At 41.8% G+C, this 18,579-nt stretch overlaps 1 protein-coding gene across 4 annotated transcripts in view; it reads left to right on the plus strand.

Moving 5' to 3' along the window:
- SUGCT (succinyl-CoA:glutarate-CoA transferase) overlaps positions 1-18,579 on the plus strand; it is a 301,170-nt gene that overhangs the window by 253,943 nt on the left and 28,648 nt on the right. For all 4 annotated transcript variants that reach the window (XR_013978376.1, XM_080975937.1, XM_080975935.1 and 1 more), the window contains one exon: positions 3,420-3,483. Coding sequence is in view for 3 of the 4 variants with exons in the window: in XM_080975937.1 (XP_080832063.1) it covers positions 3,420-3,483 (64 nt within the window). In the remaining variant the exon portion in view is untranslated. The remainder of the gene's footprint in view (positions 1-3,419; positions 3,484-18,579) is intronic.

Raw genomic sequence — 18,579 nt, forward strand, 5'->3', positions numbered from 1 at the left:
TGGGGGTGGGGTCGGGTGGCAATGTTTCTATTTCACTTAATGTATGTGTGGGGTTTTGTGTCAGTGTTGCTTGTGCGGATTCTCTTTACTATTCACTTGTGTTCCTTTGGTGGTGAGAGAGGTTGGGGTTGGTCTAGGGTGTGGTTGTTTGTGATTGGCTGTGATGAACTTTGTTTTCAAGTGTGAGTGGGGTGGGTGAGTGTTTTGAATCAGGTTAGCCATATTGATTCGTATGCTGTTGGTGGATTCTTGTCGTTGTCTTGTTGGGCTATGTATGTGATAAAATGGAGCCATATCAGGGTGAAGGTGTCTTCTTCCATTTGTCCCCGTGTCAGTTTCAGTTTATTGGTTAATTTTTCTAATAAGGCTGTTTCCCATACTATTTGGTACCATTTGTCCATGCTTATTCCTGACAGGTCTCTCCAGTGTCTGGTTATGATGTTTCTGGCTGCTGAGAGTAGGTGGGTTATGAGTTCTTTGTGATGTGAGTGGGCATTATTCTATTGGAAGATGTTTAGTAGGGCCAGTTATGGGATGACTTCTAATACTTGTTTGGTTATTTTGCATATTTCTTGTATGGTTGTTATCCAGAATAGTTGGATTTTGGGGCATTCCCACCACATGTGGAGGTATGTGCCTGTGGAAGTGCATCCTCTCCAGCATTTTGGTGAGGTTTCTGGGTGTATTAGCGCTAGTTGGCAGACTCATTATTCGATAGTATTGCAAGGAAATCAGGCATCCAGTGAGGTTCAATTTATTTTTAAATTGTTTGAAATCTTAATTGGGGAATGAAATTTCAGTTAGATAATTTTATTTCATGTACATTGTATGTAGATGATGCATTGTTAATTCCTGCAACTCCCTGTACAATAGAGTTACAAGGCATCTTTCTTTAGTTTTGCAGGCAAGCAACCTGAATTTATACAATTAAAAAATGAGAAAAGGGACAGTATCTATGAGCATATCAACAGAAATATATCTGTATGTAGATCAAACAAATTATTTTTTTAAAAGCAGAATAAACAATTAGATTGTCCTTATATGGTAGGAAATGTAGTTATGGGGGGATTTTTGTCTTTCTGCAAAGAAACAGTAATAAGGGTTTTAATGCCAACAATTAGAGTTTCAGGCTAATGTTGTCTTTAAGAAATCTAGTGACCTTGCAAATAAACAACAACAAAAAAAACATTCAGAAGTTAAACTGATGGACATCTCAGTTTTGTCTTGGGGAGGATAATGATGAAAGTTTATTTTTCTAACAAGCCACTAAAATTTATGCATGTTAAATTCATGTAGCATATCTGAGTCAAGAAGTGAGGAGATTTGCAGCATGGTTCCAAGAGCTTCTCTTGGATCTTTGCAAGACTGAATTGTGGAAAAGAAGTATAGTATACATGGAGGGTTCGTTGTTTCTTTTTTAAAACACACACGCACACCCCTCACAATAACTACAGGAATATTCCAAGACAGGTCTGACACATACACCACTTTCTTTATTAAGAGAAAAGATTTGTATCTTGGCATGTATAACTAGCACACATACTGTACATCAGTCCACTGAATTATTTACTCTGTGGCTGAGATCCAAAGTGTCCAAATGGAAAATAATTGTGCATGAGCACAGAAAGCTGCTGATTTGTCTTCCCAGCTGCAGCTCCTTGCACCTTCTCCAAAGATATTTCTGAAGGCTAGCCTGCCCCCCGCTGCTCAATTGATTTTCAATACAGCATGGAGGGCTGCAGCTAGCAGAAGTCAGTAGGATATGCAATGGGTTCGGATGAAACCTGAACTGCAGCAGGTTAATTTAGTGAGATTTAAGGCTTGTCTGAAGCAAAGTAAGTGTTCTCAAAAAGAGCTCAAAGTAGTCTTCCTGAAGTGCTAAGTCCAAGACAAGGATGGCATGTCTGAAGAAATTGATCACCCTACATCCTGCAAGCTCTCTTGATTCCAACCAGGGTACAGTGGTGCCTCGCAAGACGAAAAGAATCCGTTCTGGGAGTCTCTTCGTCTAGCGGTTTTTTCGTCTTGCGAAGCAAGCCCATTGACGGATTAGCGGATTAGCGCTATTAGCAGCTTTTAGCGGCTTTTAGCGGCTTATCAGCTTATCGGATAAGCAGATAAGCGGCTTAGCGGCTTAGAAAAAGAGGGGGGAAAGGGGGGAAAAAAACGCAGGAACTCGCAAGACATTTTCGTCTTGCGAAGCAAGCCCATAGCAGATTCGTTTTGCGAAGCACCTCCAAAACGGAAAACTCTTTCGTCTAGCGAGTTTTCCGTCTTGCGAGGCATTCGTCTTGCGGGGCACCACTGTATATCTTTACTTAGGCTTCTTTACCCCTTTACTTTTAGAAACACTGATTTTTGAAATTGTGCAGGCTACTTAACCAAGAGGCACCTCTAAGATTTCCCAACAAAAGCAAAGCCTTTTCCTTCTCCCCAGATTTTAAACGGGCGCGCGGACACCCCCCCCTTACACAAATGCCCCTGCACCTTATTTGGCAGAATTTATCCCCTCAGAAGGGGCAACTATGGCTGAAAATTTAATTCAATTCTGTTCAAAGAATAAGGGGGGGAAAGCAGTTATAGCAGTTACAATTTTTTAAATAATCAAAATGTAAAGGAAGACTTGAAGGAGAAAATAAATAAATAACACCCTACACTTAATTGTTTGAAATTTGGGAGGCATCACCCACTCAGAAATGGCTTCTATACCTTCGAATTCTATCCAGTTCTGTCAAAAAAATAAAATAAAAGAAAGGAAAAGTTATAGGCATTTGCTTGCTTGCCAGTGTAACTGAATGGGAAGACATACAAAGGCTCTAATTTTCTAAGTTTATATGTCAAAAGCCTTACTGAAATCAAGATACAGTATGTTGGCAGCATAAGTCCCTCCCATTCCACATATTGGGTTTAATTGTTCTCTGTCATAAAATAAAGGATGAAATTTCAGTGGCAGTAACAGGGATATTGATGGTGCTAGATTTTTCATTCTTCTTTTGCAATAAAGAGTAATTTAAAATATTACAGCAATACAAAACTGAAATGACAAGCCCCACAACTCCAGTATTTCTCTTTGACAAGTAAAACTACTGCATGAGATTTGTATTTGTTAAATATAATTAATCATATAGCCTACCTAGAGGGAGCCTGTTCATGTAGCACAGATTCTACATACAGAGGTCCTTGACTATTATTTATCAGATATGACATTTGTATTCAAATATGTGGGTTATAATAATTGAAGCCATCAGCAACAACTGTGAAATACTGGACAACACAGGGACTTCCAGTACTCCATGCATAAAGCAAATATGTATTGTCCTTCCTTAACGGGGCTTAATCATGAACCATACTTTTAGTTGCAGCTTTCTGTATCACTGTGCGATGCTTATTGTTATATATTTGCTGCTTCTTCTTTTTAGGTTCTGCACAATGGGCTTGTCATGGAGATGGATCATCCAACAGTAGGGAAGATAGCTGTTCCAGGTAGGCATATTTCCTTCATTTTTTGTTTTCTTGATGGAAGCCAGCTCCTGAGACTATTGACCTGAAGCAGGATTATATCTGAGCTAAGGCTGGGCAATATATTGACATATCATCCCAAACCGGTTAGAAGTCCATATGATGATATTGGTTTCCTAATTTTTGACCTGGCAATATATTGTGAATCATATATTGTGTGTGTGTGTGCTCATGCTATGCCAAAATCACGATGTGTGAAAAACCTTGAAGCCAGCCAATGCCTCTACAAAGCTCCATCCTTATTTCAGACATTGTGATATATAGGTATATCACGATGTTTAGCTGGCAATATATCGCAGTGTTGAAAACCAGATATTGCCCAGCCCTAATCTGGGCTGCTGTAAGGGAGCGACAGTTTTCAAAGCTTGATTGTTCTTTTTAACTCTCAGTGCTTTATGCACATGATACCAAACACTGAATTAAATTATGACACTAAAAGGAACCCTGTTTCACATCCCAAATGTGAGTTGCTCCTGTACCATAGGAGGGATGAGGTGGTTGTGAGATCAGCAGAGTGTGAATCCACCAGTGAAGCCAATCTGGTCTCCTGCTGGTGTGTTTGAACCGTGCCAACCTCCCTGCTGTCTCATTGCTGACTCTCCTGCAAAACAGCAGTGGCTCACCTGTTGGGAGGTCAGGTAAATGCCTCCACTCCATCCGCTTCTAAACACCTTCCGATTTCTTGGTTGGGTCTTGTATGTCTGAGTATTTCTTCTGGCTGAATGGGCATTAGATTGTCATAAGACCACCAGTGAATTGCATATGTTCTGCAGTATCAATTAAGATCTGTTACTTTCCCTGTTAGATTCTCAAGAAGGCAAGCATGCATAAGCTGTTGCCTAGGGTGGTGTGTGTTCCAGCCTAGATCATTTCCTAAGGACCAGGGTCCAGATGTTTCTGAATGATGCTAGAGTTATGAAAGGTTGTTCCATTTTTGTGGTTACAGTCTCCAGCTCTGTTTCTCCTTTGCGCAATAGTTGTCCTAACTTGATGCATACATGGACCATGTTGCCTGACATAAACTGGGCCTTTATTGGGCAAAATAATTGGCATTGTGCCTCAAAGGTAGTGCATATTCTAGAACTCTTCCAATAATCTATCTTCCCCAGGAAATAGGCCACTGTACCTGAAACCTTCAGAAAACCATTAAAGGCAGCCTAACAGATGTGGCACTTTGTGTCTCGGCTGTCTTTCCTCTCATCCTGTGACCAAGTCTCTCTGATTCCCAGGGAAAGGCAAGGCAAGGAGGTTTGACTTTTGCTTTATGAAAAGGCTCCCTTGAACAAAGTATGGGGACCCCTGTCTTGAAAAAATTCTTAGCGTAAGTTTGATGAAATGTTTGTGCTTTGTTTTTATGAATGTTTCTGTTAAACCATCTATGAATGGCAATCCTCAAACCACTTATTCCACAGTAGTCCCTTTGAAGTTAATTGCTTACCCTGGAGTCAGTTGGGCTAATCTGGAAAAAAAGCAGTGTATATGTGCACATCTGTGTTTGCTTTAGGTTTACCTTGAGCCGTACATAAATTGTGAACTTATGTGTTCAAAAGAAATGGAAAAATATGGCTGAACAACAGAAGGATGGTATTTTTCCTAGTGATATGAAGAAAGGGGGGGTCTCAAAAATAAGGTGGGACTTTTTCTTGTTATTTTGGTACTGTCACTTCTCAAGTTAAAAGTAAGCATGTTGTGTGGAGCTGGAATGAGAAAAGATCTCTGAGATAAATAATGTTTCCTTTCTTCAAATAGTTTTAGTCTCATAATCAAGATGTGCTCAACCAGGTGAAGCATATTGAGGGCATACAGGAAGGAAAGAGAGAGGGAGAAGGCCAGCCTCAAAATGGGGTTCTGCCAAGAGAGATTAAAAATCAAATGTTTGCCTTTTAATCCACTGAGGGAGGCAGCACTCTGTGCTTGTGCTTCAGTGGAAATGTAATTAATCAAAAATATGATTTTAATTGGCTAACATCCAGGTTAGATTACTGCAGTGTAGGATACATGGGGCTGCCTTTGAAGATTAACTAAAAACTTAAATAATTTCAGAATGCAGCAATCAGACTATTGACCATAATTGCTTTTTGTTGCTATAATATATTGGCTTCCTGTGTGTTTCCAGACATTACTCAAGCTGCTGAGTTTAACTAATAAAGTCTTCTCCAGTTGGGGACCAGGGTTTCAGAGGGAGCACCTACTTCATGATGACCATACCTGTTTATTAAGGGCAAGTTCCCTCCAAGAACCGGGTCAGCAGGGAGTGGCTGAGGAGTGGGTTTGTGCTGTCCCTGGATTTGGTCGCCTGCTGCCCCCTTTGCAGCGTCAAAGCCATTGTATCTGTCTGGTTTAATGAACAACATTTCCCATGTAGTTATTGACTGTAGGCTTGATGCTGTGATCCTTTGTGCACTTACTTGGGAGTAAGCCCTTTTGAGCTCTGTGGGAGTTGCTACCAGGTAGAAATGTGCCAGATTGTGCTGTAATCCACTTATGACAACAAATAAGGGGATTTGAACATTTCTACCAACAATTTTTAAAGTTGCCATTTTGACTTGTGAAGAAGCAAACTAGAACCTGAAATTCAATTCTTTTAGAAGAAAATATTGGGAAGAAATACCTTGCAGATGGCAACAGGAAAAGTACATAAACTTTTCATGTTGTGTGCAGCCCACAATCTATCTTTTGGAAAGAAAATACTCCTCAAGGGACAAGGTTAAACTGCAAGGAGAGGGAAGGGATGAAAAGGAATGTTCTAATGGCTGTCAACAGAGGTAGGACGAACAGGCAGAAATGTGAGTTTTCGCATAGGTAAACGACAGTACTACCCAAACCTTAGCTAACTTAAACTTGATTAAAACTCAAAACCCGTGACAGTGCATTGAAATTAAAATAAATCATCTTATCTCTGATAATTTCCCATTTAGAGGAGCCTCTGTAAATGGCTCCTTGCATTGAAGCAGATCGCTAAATGGTACTTTTAGACAGTTGTACTGGAGAAGCACCAGTGTTTTCTTTTGTAACTCGGGGTAAATATGCCTGAATATAATGCACTAGTATAGCCATGTCCTGATGGTATAAAGTACAGAAATAGTTCACTTAGTGTTATCAGCAACCCTTTAAGAGAATTTTCCATTTACACATTCCTGTGCCATATGATGAAGCCCATGTCTACAAACTTACTGGCAGCCGCCAAATCCAAAGTGACTGATACTTTGCATGTGCTTCCTTTGCCAACCTACAATGCTAAATCTGGATCTAAACTCCATAATGCTATGCATAGGAAGCTGACTTGCTCTCCAAACTTGCTTCATTTCAGATGGTGCTTTTGGGGGAGCCAGAAAATGGGTTGTAACAAATTTTCCAGACAGCTGGAAAAGGAACTACCTTTTCTCTATGGAATTATGTTGTTCTGTTGCCATTAGCATAGCATAAAGGCAGTGTTCCCCCTAGATCAGGAATAGGGAGTATTTTTACTCAGCACGTGTTTCGTAATCCCAGTGATGGGACTGAACAGGAAGAGTAGTTTTTCGCAGAGATATTCCAGAGTGTCAGGGCAGGAGGTGTTTATGTCCTGGGCAGCAAAAGAGCCTCACTGGCTCATCATCTCATGTCCAGCTGCCATTTTGAGATAAGGATGGTGCTGAAGGAAGGCTCACATTTAGCAGGATTTTTTCTGTCTAGGCTCGTTATTTGCCTGTTTCTATCAGAATGTGGGGACACAAGGAGGTTGATAACAACCACAACTGGTTGAACTGTGCCAGAGAGATCTAGGAGATGAAGGATGAGAGCAGCCAAGCAGCCACAGCAGTGGACCTCGTAAAACTCAGATATTCAAATGGAGTATGAATTGTAGCATCCCTTTTCTCTTGGGATTTCTTACGTGACTTCTATGATTATCTCTTCGTCCAACTGAACCTCTTCAGGGGGAGCAAGAGAAATAATTTCTACCTTCCTTCTATTTGTTGGTGTTAGTCAGAATACAAGACACTCTAACATCCAGGCAAGACTGTTCAGCAGTCCCCAACACACATTAATTGCATTAATTTGCATTTATACCTGTCAGTCATTTTGCCCCACCTGTCTACATCTTTGTATCTACAGCCATCTGACCATCACCGCCAGGAGTAGCCCACACTCTGCTCTCCAGATGTTGTTGGACTACAACTCCTGCCCTCCCTCACCATTGGCCATGCTGGTGCTCCTGCTTGGAGTTTGAAATCCAACATCTGCAGGGTACCGTGTTGGCTACTCTTGGTCTACACAGACACACACACACACACACACACACAGAGAGAGAGAGAGAGAGAGAGAGAGAGAGAGATGGTGATAATATTGATACACTTTGTAGGATTTCATGAGACATCTAGCCATGAAGATTCATTAACATTGCATTTCAGTGATGGCCAGCAGTGGCTCGTGTTGTTCTTAGCAGTCACATTAAACTCCAGAAAGAGAAAATAGACTGGGAAATGGTGGTCAGGCTTTTATTGGATAGACTGTAATGGATATACACAATAAAACATAATGTTAGCTATAGGCCTCTTTTATCAGGCTGTTAGCAAATGCGGTGGGGGGCAGAGTGAAGGGGGGGAGAACTAGATATATGGAGGACGACTAGATATATGGACAGAGACAAATGTTGCTTGAAAAATGTTGCCTTCCATTGAGGGATTTTGCAGGAAATTAAGGAACTCTGCACTACATGACATTGTTTCCTGCAGCTAGGAGATCTCACACAATAGGAACAACAACAACAGAATTTGCGGGTTCGGAGGGGGGATATATTCCTTTCCATTTGCAGGGAGCACCTCTGCCTGAACTTCTGATCCTGTCTGCTTCTCATCACACATTCCTTTTTTTGTGCATAGCTGATGTTGCTTGAGAAATTTTAATTTCGCTTCACTATTTATGGCACATTGGAGACAAACAGCCTCACCAGCATTACCATTACTTCATTCGTCTTTTTTAGTCATCAGTGCTGACTGCTTATGTCTTTTACATTCACAGGGCTGATTTCAATTTTAAGGAATTCAGTGCCTTTTCAGGAACTCCACAGAAATGATGCATGTCAACTCATTTGGCAGAGCTCTCAAAGCTGGGAGTGGGGGGGGGGTCAGGAGAGAAACTTTAATAAATATGTAATAAGGTGACTGACAGTGATTAGTGATCATAGATCCCAAAAAGAGAGGAGAAGGGAGAAAGGAAGACAAAGGCTAAATTGCTGAAAGGTTTTGTTTTTAATTTGCTGCTTTCTATTTTTTGTGGGTGGCAGTTTTAAGCGTGGCTTCTGTCTTTTGCAAATAATTTTTTAATAGCTGCTTATAGCTGCACTGTGGGTTAAACCACAGAGCCTAGGACTTGCCGATCAGAAGGTCGGCAGTTCGAATCCCCGCGACAGGGTGAGCTCCCATTGCTCAGTCCCTGCTCCTGCCAACCTAGCAGTTCGAAAGCACTGTCAAAGTGCAAGTAGATAAATAGGTACCGCTCTGGCGGGAAGGTAAACAGCGTTTCCGTGCGCTGCTCTGGTTCTCCAGAAGCGGCTTAGTCATGCTGGCCACATGACCCGGAAGCTGTACGCCTGCTCCCTCGGCCAATAAAGCAAGATGAGCGCCGCAACCCCAGAGTCGGTCACAACTGGACCTAATGGTCAGGGGTCCCTTTACTTTTATAGCTGCTTTATATAACTAAAAGAGTCCCCAAGGAATTAGAATTAGAATAAAAGAGTAAAAGATGAGCAAACCTTTTTGAACTTGTAATATTGTAAATTGGACCATGGTAGGATCTTTTTCTTTCACAAAAACGTGCAATCAGTACCAGAATTCCCTGGAAATGGTACCAGTTCAGATCCAATGCTAAACCATGGCAGGTGTGAAAAGGAGATAGGAAGCATCCACTTCCTGTTTTTAACCACCCATGGTTTATCATTATATCCAGAAACATCAGCGTCAACAGCATAGACCATATCTTTAACTGGGCGTGGGAGAGAGGGCTGGGCTCAACCTCCCAAGAAGGTGATCAGGACTATTGCAACTAGCCATTTGTGTGAGATTTCCCGTTGAGGGCTGGGAACTGTTCATTCTCTCTAGCGCTGCATGCTTCTACCATGCACAGCAGCTATTTTGGTACAGGATTTCTGACCCAATAAGGAAATGCACACGTAGGAGCCAGCTTCCATGAGGCTGCTGCTTTCTGTGGTTTGGGAGCGAGGGAAGGAAATTCTCAGAATGCTCCTCACACAAATTCAATTTAATTCAAATGGGACTAGCAGGCGACAAGACTTCAGTGGAATGTGGACTCTGATTCCTTAGATTTATGAAATTATTATTATTTTACTTCTTGTCTTACTTACAAATTGCGTTGAGTCACAACAAGGCTTACCAGACGCTTTAAAACTTTTTTGTGTTGATCATACTAATAGAAAGTTGCTGCTGTTTAGTCACATGGCAGTGTTGGGATTCAGTCCCTCAAGCAACACAGGAAGTCTAGTCTCTCCTAGGGGGGTTAGAAAAGAAATGCAATTGGGGTGTGCTTTCTCTTCCAGTGTGTGTCTCTAGTGTGTGTTCCTTCATTTCTCCCAAGGGAAAAATTAGTGTGCTTTAGGTTGCAATCCTGTACCAATTCACCCAGGAATAAGTCAGTGGGATGGACTTCTGAGTAGACATTATAGGTTTTCATTGACAGATGCAGAGACAGTTCACACATCTCTGTGCTGGAAGGTATGTGGGCTCAGGTTAGAGTTTTCTAAACAGGCATGGGAAACACTTGGTAAATTTCTCAGGTACTTCCAGAAAAGAACTTATTGTGGAGTCAGTGCTGGTCATGCACACAAGTGTCCACATGATGTTGTCTGCAAAATACCCTCCTTATTTCCTCTTGCCAAAGTAAATCTGATGAATAAAAATCCCTCATTAGATACCTGCTGTCAATGTTAAATGTGAAAGCTCTTTGGCACCCTATTTTTGGGCAGTTTGTTGTAAGTGTGTGACATTTTGGTGTGGTGGCCTCTAAAGCCACACCATACTTCTGTTTGCTCCTCACCTGAGCACAACTAGCCATGTTATTAACTGCAGCCCAAGTGACGTGGATGTGCCTTTTCCCACCAATTGCCACATTCAACCCAGTGAGGAAGAGCTGTTTTCTCAAGAAGATCCACACAGTACATATCAGGAATTACCATGGGGACTAGTTGCAGTGCATACATTAATTCTAGATTCAGGTAGGTAGCCGTGTTGGTCTGACGCAGTCGAAATAAAAAAATAAAAAAAATGTCCAGTAGCACCTTAGAGACCAACTAAGTTTGTTCTGGGCATAAGCTTTCGTGTGCATGCACACAAAAGCTTATACCCAGAACAAACCTAAGATAAAGGGACCCCTGACCGTTAGGTCCAGTCGCAGACTACTCTGGGGTTGTGGCGCTCATCTTGCTTTACTGGCCAAGGGAGCCGGCGTTTGTCCGCAGACAGCTTCCAGGTCATGTGGCCAGCATGACTAAGCCGCTTCTGGCGAACCAGAGCAGCACACGGAAACACCATTTACCTTCCCGTCGGAGTGGTACCTATTTATCTACTTGCACTTGACGTGCTTACGAACTGCTAGGTTGTCAGGAGCAGGGACACTTAGTTGGTCTCTAAGGTGCTACTGGACAATTTTTTAATTTATTTCAACTGCATACATCATGTTCATTTTAAAGAGAGAGAGAGAGAGAGAGAGAGAGGCCTTCTGCAAGTCCTCTTTATCATCATTGGGCAGGCCTTAGATGGATAAATATGACTTTCCTGCAAGACCACAGTATTAATGGTATTATGGGTATGCATACATTTGTTTCTAGAGCTAAAGCTCAACTGAAGGGATGTTTTCTTACTAATTTCTGCAAGCAGTATAAATTGCATGTGTTCCTCTGTGTGTGTCTGTGTATACATATGCACATGCATGCGCGCGCACACACATGCACACAAACACGCAGAGTAATTCACCTTTAGACATTACTTTATCTGAAAAAGCAAAGTCCTTCAACTCTTGAATGGTAACATTTATTTTTCTCCATCAAACATGTGTTTCTGTCTGTTTTTGTTTTAACTGTATGGTTTAGATTCTACTATCAACATTTCCTGGGGTGCCAATTAGCAAAGAAGAGCTGTTTTTACTTCATTGTGTTTTAAATCTTAATAAAACCAAGGAAGCTGAGTTTGTTTGACAGATCTTCCTGCTGAGAAATATGCCCACCAAAGATGACATGTTCAATGGGAATGTTTATTCATAGGAATCCAATTATTTCAGGAGTAAACATTTTTAATAGGCCTGCACCTTTATCCCAAACATTTGTACTGGTGTTGCTGTCTGCAGTGTTAATCACTGACATTGTGTAATCCTGTTGAGTTTTATTGTTATCATGTGTTTTTTCAGCCATGTATATGTGGTGCAGTCCAGTCCAGCTATCCTGTGCATAAACAAACAAAAGAAGAGCAATCCTTGTTTTATCATGATTGCCTGCCACCCTGACATATTATCCCACATGATGCTCTGACATCATCAGCCACTGCACCTCATCCTAGATCTTAACTTGGGCTGTTTCTGTGTTCCTGAAGTTTCACCAAGCGCTTTCCTCTTCTTCCTTGTGACAAACTCAGCCAGGTGCTTAGCTGATCCTCAGTGGGCTGTTGTAAAACATGCATGTGGGCCTCGTGTGCATTGTAAAATAACCAAATTACTTCAACACACATACATTTCAAGTATCGTTATGATCTTTCATAATTAGTGAGTAGGAAAAATGTTTTCCACTGCCTGCAGTGAAGCTCCATACCATTAAAATAAGAACATGTTTTCAATATTTAGATAATTTCACTTAAGTGTTAAAGGCACTGGAGGTTGACTAGATGCATTCTTTCATGCACTCCCCACATATTTCTTCCAAATGGAGACCAGCACAAACCCGTCCCCTAAGAACAGAAACGAGGCATGGAAATTTACAGTTCACGGATCTTCGTGCATTTGCAAAATGTTGCACAGGCTTTTATTTTGATTCCCACCCTTTCCCCCCTTTATTCACATTAAAAGCTGGACTTTTAAAATAAGTGTAAGAACTCAAATATAGTCAGAGCCTGTTCCATTCATTGCTTTTTAAATTAATATGGAACACAAATTGTGCAATCCGACCAGACCAGACCAGACCCACCCACCTCCAAAACCCAATGTCAGCAACAACATGTTGTCAGAATCCCATCCATCTCAGATTCGAGGGAGACCTCTGAAGAAAAGGCATGGAATTATGTGTAGTATAGCTGGGGGACCTGGAAAACTCCACAAAACTCCCAGAAGTGCCTTGGCTCAGGAAACCCCTCCCAATGACTCATCCAACCACAGCCCAAGCCCGGCCTTGATCCCCAGTTCTTCTTCTTCATCACCCAAACCTCAAAAGCGAAGGTTACAACAGACTTGGTGGAAAGACCAGGTTCAACTCATGTGCACTGGAGGAGGGAGAAGACTCAGCTGTGAAGAGTGACCCATCAGATGGCCAGAAAGTGGAGGAGCTGATAGGATATGCACCTCTCAGATGCTTCTGGACCCTTTTTGCTACTTTAACAGCGCCTTACTGTGCTCCTTAGTGTCCAGATCACTTTCTCACCTCCAGAAATCCCCTGCTCAGCTCCCGTTCTCACTCCAGTACCAGTGCTAACACCTTTACTAGGTCCTGGCTTTCAGGACAGACAACCAAACAAAATGAGTCTCATCCAAAACTGCATTTCTTGCTGACTCACTTGCTATGTGATGAAAATATTTGTCATTTATATAGCAATCTTTGATTGCTTTAACCTTCTTTGTACACTTTAACCCTTACAAAATAGGTCAGTGTTGTTTTCCCTTTAGTGGTGGGGGATGGGCTGAAGTGGGAAGAATAGTGACTTGCCTCAAGTCCAGGCATAGGCAAACTCGGCCCTCCAGATGTTTTGGGACTACAACTCCCATCACCCCAGCTAACAGGACCAGTGGTCAGGGATGATGGGAGTTGTAGTCCCAAAACATATGGAGGGCCAAGTTTGTCTATGCCTGCTCAAGTCCCATTGTGAGTCCATGACTGTGGTGAGTTTTGAAGGGGGAATTCTCTGGTTCACACACTTAGCAGCAAGAGTGCATCAGCTGATGTCAAGCTGCATGCAAGGGAAACACTGGCTCAGTATGGACATATACTTGGAGATGGTTTAGTGCTGTATGAATAAGCCTGCCTGGACCTCAAGCTCAAGTACTCCTCCCTCCATTCTTGTCCTCTGCTCTGTTTCATCTCTTTGCAGAAGCCGATTGTCATTTGAAAAAGCGAAAAAGCGAGCAAACCTATAATTGGAGGGATGGGGAACTATCTGAGGCAGTAGGTCTTTAAATACCAGTTGCTGGGAAGGACAAGTAAGGAGAGTGCTGTTGCACTCAGGTCCTCTGATGGACTTCCCCTGGGCATCTGGTTGGTCACCATGGAAATAGGATGCTGGACCAGATGACCTTTGACCTTGTCTAGCTTGGCTCTTACTACATGAGGGCCACACCTGTAGATCCAAATCAGATCACAGCATCTGATTCTGACCATGACCCTGGAGGAACATGACCCTCTTGGGAGAGGCCATGTGGGGCCTGTCTCAGAGCTCTGACTTAGTAGTGGTGCTACTGGCTCTGACTTAACTATCCTTGAGGAATTTTATCTTCATGAATTCTGAAATGAGTCAGCCTGATACAAACCTCCCAGGCTAATGTGTGGATTGGAAGTTTCATACTCCCTGAATGTTCTGGTGCAGTTCTGGCAACATATTATGACACATATAAAAATGTGTATTTTGAGAGAAAGTCATTAAAAATACATATTTAAATGGAAATTCTTGTGCAAGAGTTCACTTTCTTGAAAATCAATAATAGCAGATTAGTGCAGCAGTGGGGTGAAACAAGCTAGCAATTGAATACATGCAGCAGTAATAGACTGATGCATCAGTCCAAACTCTGACTTATATTCATGGGATAAATAAATGTATCTGTTTTTATTGACAGGGGCCCTAGTGGAATTTTGTAGCCATTCTGTGTTAAGAAGTTGCACATCTTAGATAACCTGCCCACCCCCACCATGGTCACATTTGGACTCAGTAAGTTTGCAAAAGGAGGGATTCTGGCCAGCATTCAAGATTCTGTGTTTGTGGCCACTGTGGGGAACATAGAAGGTAAGGATGAGGCATAGGATTTAATAGTGGTAATATATTTACTTTTGCTACTTTCCTAGCTTGCTAGTCAAAGTTTAGTGGTGTAATTCCTGAAAGAGAATTTTTACTTCCTGGCTTTCATTTGCTCCACAAATCAAAGTCCCCATAAACTCTGCTGTAGGATCTATTCATTCCCTGTTTTTATACCTGCAAATGTTTTTAGTTTAGCAGGCAACTCTTGGATGCCCCTTTTCCTTAGGATTCTCTGACAGCGATCATTCAAGTTATTGGCTTTGTCTTTGCCCCTCCATTTCTACTGGGTCTACTAGGATTTTGGAGATCAAGGACCTGCTAGATAAAGAATGGTTCTGGTCTGCGGCGTAAGCAGTGTGCTTGGCAATTAAGAACGGAGTAATGTCTATTTTGTATTGAAATGCTGTTTTAAATTAACCAATCACACAATCGCAGGCAGGCAGTTATATTTAATACCACAGTTATTTCTGGGTAGACAGATATAATTTGTGTACTATTCAAACAGCCTTTGAAAGACTTATGAGTTTTGATTATGTGCTGGCTTATCCTCCAAGCTCAGATTTCCAATCTTTTCTAAATACAGCAACTGTGAAATGTAATGACTGAGGCATGTTGGCATAAAACACAGATTTGTCCTAAACTTCCTGATATAATGGATATAGCCTGCTTGCCAGCTGTGTTCTCCCACTTTGTAATGTTTAGCTTGAATAAAAAAACAAATTATAAAAAATACTAATTTGGAGCAGGTACTAGCTATATATTGATATAGTCAGTGCAATGTTGTTGTTTAGTCATTTAGTCGTGTCTGACTCTTCGTGACCCCCTGGACCAGAGCATGCCAGGCACTTCTGTCTTCCACTGCCTCTCGCAGTTTGGTCAAACTCATGCTGGTAGCTTCGAGAACACTATCCAACCATCTCGTCCTCTGTCGTCCCCTTCTCCTTGCACCCCCTTCTCCATCTTTCCCAACATCAGGGTCTTTTCCAGGGAGTCTTCTCTTCTCATGAGGTGGCCAAAGTATTGGAGCCTCAGCTTCACGATTTGTCCTTCCAGTGAGCACTCAGGGCTGATTTCCTTCAGAATGGATAGGTTTGTTCTTCTTGCAGTCCATGGGACTCTCAAGAGTCTCCTCCAGCACCAAGTCAGTGCAATAACTAGATGCAATAACTAAGGTTCCTTCCAGGCCCCTTTCACTTCACTGTTGCACAGTAACAGTGCAATTGAGCCAAGTTCTTTTGAGATAGTTAAGAACATGTTAAATATCTCATTGACATCAGTGGGATTTATATGTGCTTAGCTTTGGTTAGACTGTGCTATGAATGTGCAGCTATGACTCTTCTGCAAGGATTCAAAGATCTTCCCTTAAGGTTAAACTTGCACTTTCCTAGCATTCACACTACAGATTTTTTTTGTGTTGAAATGTTGACCCTTCCCTGTTTAGTGCAGTTGGTACAGATGTGATGTGCAGAGAAATGCAGTCGCTCAGTTATCAGGGTGCAAGGGGGAGACCCTAATGTTTGTAAATATTTAGGGAAAACCCCTATTGGGATGGAGGGAACACCACAAATAACCCAATGAAATCCGAGTGTGCTTAATGTCCACAGAATGCTGACTGGCTGTAGTGGGCTGAGTGTGGAGGAACAGAAAACCAGGGAGTAGATGAATGGAATGGAGTCTCTGCAACAGGGAGCTGAGCTGGCTGATAAGATTTTGCCTCTGTCTCCAAGATGCACTGTTAGATGCTGCATACAGACCCAGCCTACTCTCTCCCACTTGCTTGCCCAGTCCCGTCTCTGTACCCAAAACATGTGAATGGCTGCGCCTGCCCTGCTATTCGAATGGTGTGTTAACTCTATCTAGCTGTGCACCTTGGAGCTGTGCTATGAACTTCTGAACTGTGGAATCTGTTACCTGATCTAAGCTACTTAGTGATTTTTGGACTAAAGCCTCCAGAAATAATTGAGCTGAGAATTTGAGTCCAGGTGATTTGAGTGAAATCAAGTGATGCAGACAGCACTCTGAGAAGCAAAGATCCACAGAGCACCCCCTCTGATTTTGTTAAAAAGTAGACATGTTGGGTGACTGCTGCAGACAGGGTACAGTCATTTGGGTTTCCCAGGCTGTGGATCCGCGGACCTGCGACTCCTCACCTGACCCCAGCAGCTCACTCTTGGTTGTGACCCTTTAAAAATGTGGAAAAACATTTTGGAGACTGAGTCTACCCAAAGCAATATAAAGTGAAACTGATAAGTGGCGTCTGTGGACTTTGCTTGAAACTTTAACTGGTTCTCACATGCATCAAACCTGGCTTGATTTCTTTGTTTGATTATGATACACTTGATGATAAGCAGTTGAGTGTGTGATGTTACCATTGAAGAACATAGCAAAATCTGAGGTGAAATTCACATTTTATCTGTGGTAGTATACTGTGACGGTCAGTTTATTTGCATTAGGGATGAATAGATTTTCCTTGTTCTCTGTCTTTATTATTCAGTGGGTGTGCTCTGCCTTCTATGCCTTCTAACTAAACTTAACTAGGGTGATGTCTAAAATTAATTCTGGAACTGAAGCATGTATAATTTGCCAAAATGTTCCACCCTCCAGTGTTAACAATGAACATAAAAAAATGAGTTCCATTTTGTTGATAATGCATTGTAGAATACTGTACAAAAAGTATCTTAATCCTTGGGAGAACAGAGGGGAGCCGCAGCCCCGGGACTTTTTTCAGAGCAGGAGTGATGATGCCATTTGCCAGAACACTAGTGGAATTAATGGAACCGCCTTCCTCTGGTAAGTAAACCAGGTGATGAGGAGGCATTTAAGTTTGTTTGTGACTGATTAGCCTAGAGAAAACTGGTGAATGAGGAAAATAGCAAGTTGGAGGCTTGCTACTTTACTTCCCTTTCTTTAGCAAAATGAGCTGTTTAAATGCTGACACTTCTTCATAGGACTGTTTGCATTTCAGCTGGCCAAAGATCTTTTGTTAAAGTTCAGTGTGTTTTACGAGTTGAACCTATGCAGTCAGAAGGACACACAACAAAGTTTAATGGAATTTACTCAAGAAGCTCTGTACAGGATTATGGTCATGCTGATCCTAATAAATTGGGTATGATGCTAAGTATTGCAGCACTTTGGGGGGGGGGTAGTTTATAATAGTGGATCAACACAGCTGCCTATGTTTTTGGACTCTCCTTGGGGACATGGAGAAGGGGGTCGTGATGAGCCTCTGCATTTCAACATTTGCCACAACTGTAAATGTCACATCACATCAGTATGGCTTTTTTCCTGATTCTTTTTTAAAAAAATCAGTAGAGATATACTACACACCAGTAATGAGTGGGGAATTTTCTTCAGAATAAACTGAAGAATACAAAAGTCAAAAGTTGCTGCAGTAACCTGTAATCAACAGCACCCTATAGAAAATTCAGAAAAAAATAAAAAATAAAACAGAGGATTCCTACTACATTGGTTCCACTTAAAAAACAAGACCAATCAACTTGGAACGCCAAAATCTTTTTTGGAAGTACAAGTGGAGCCAACAACAAAATTTTGCAGTGTAGAATGCACCCTGTTCAGGATTCCAGTCCCTTCCCCTGAGTTTCCCCTTCCAAACTTCTGCAAAACTTGGGGCTTCCTCAAGGCTTCTGATGCCTGCATGGGTGGTGTGGTTTTGACTACAAAAGCAATGGCGCTCTTAGCTCGAACTTTAGAAATAGAAGAAATGATGTAAATTAACAGATTTATGTGCTCTAATGGACTCGTTTAGAATATATAGCAGGTAGAATGCATTTTCCTTTCTTTGTGCTCCCAAGGTTTAAAAAACTGTAGATGATTCCCACAAATGCAGATGGCAACATTTATA

This window comes from Podarcis pityusensis (genome assembly GCF_964106645.2).
Source record: "Podarcis pityusensis genome assembly, chromosome: 12".
NCBI lineage: Eukaryota > Metazoa > Chordata > Lepidosauria > Squamata > Lacertidae > Podarcis > Podarcis pityusensis.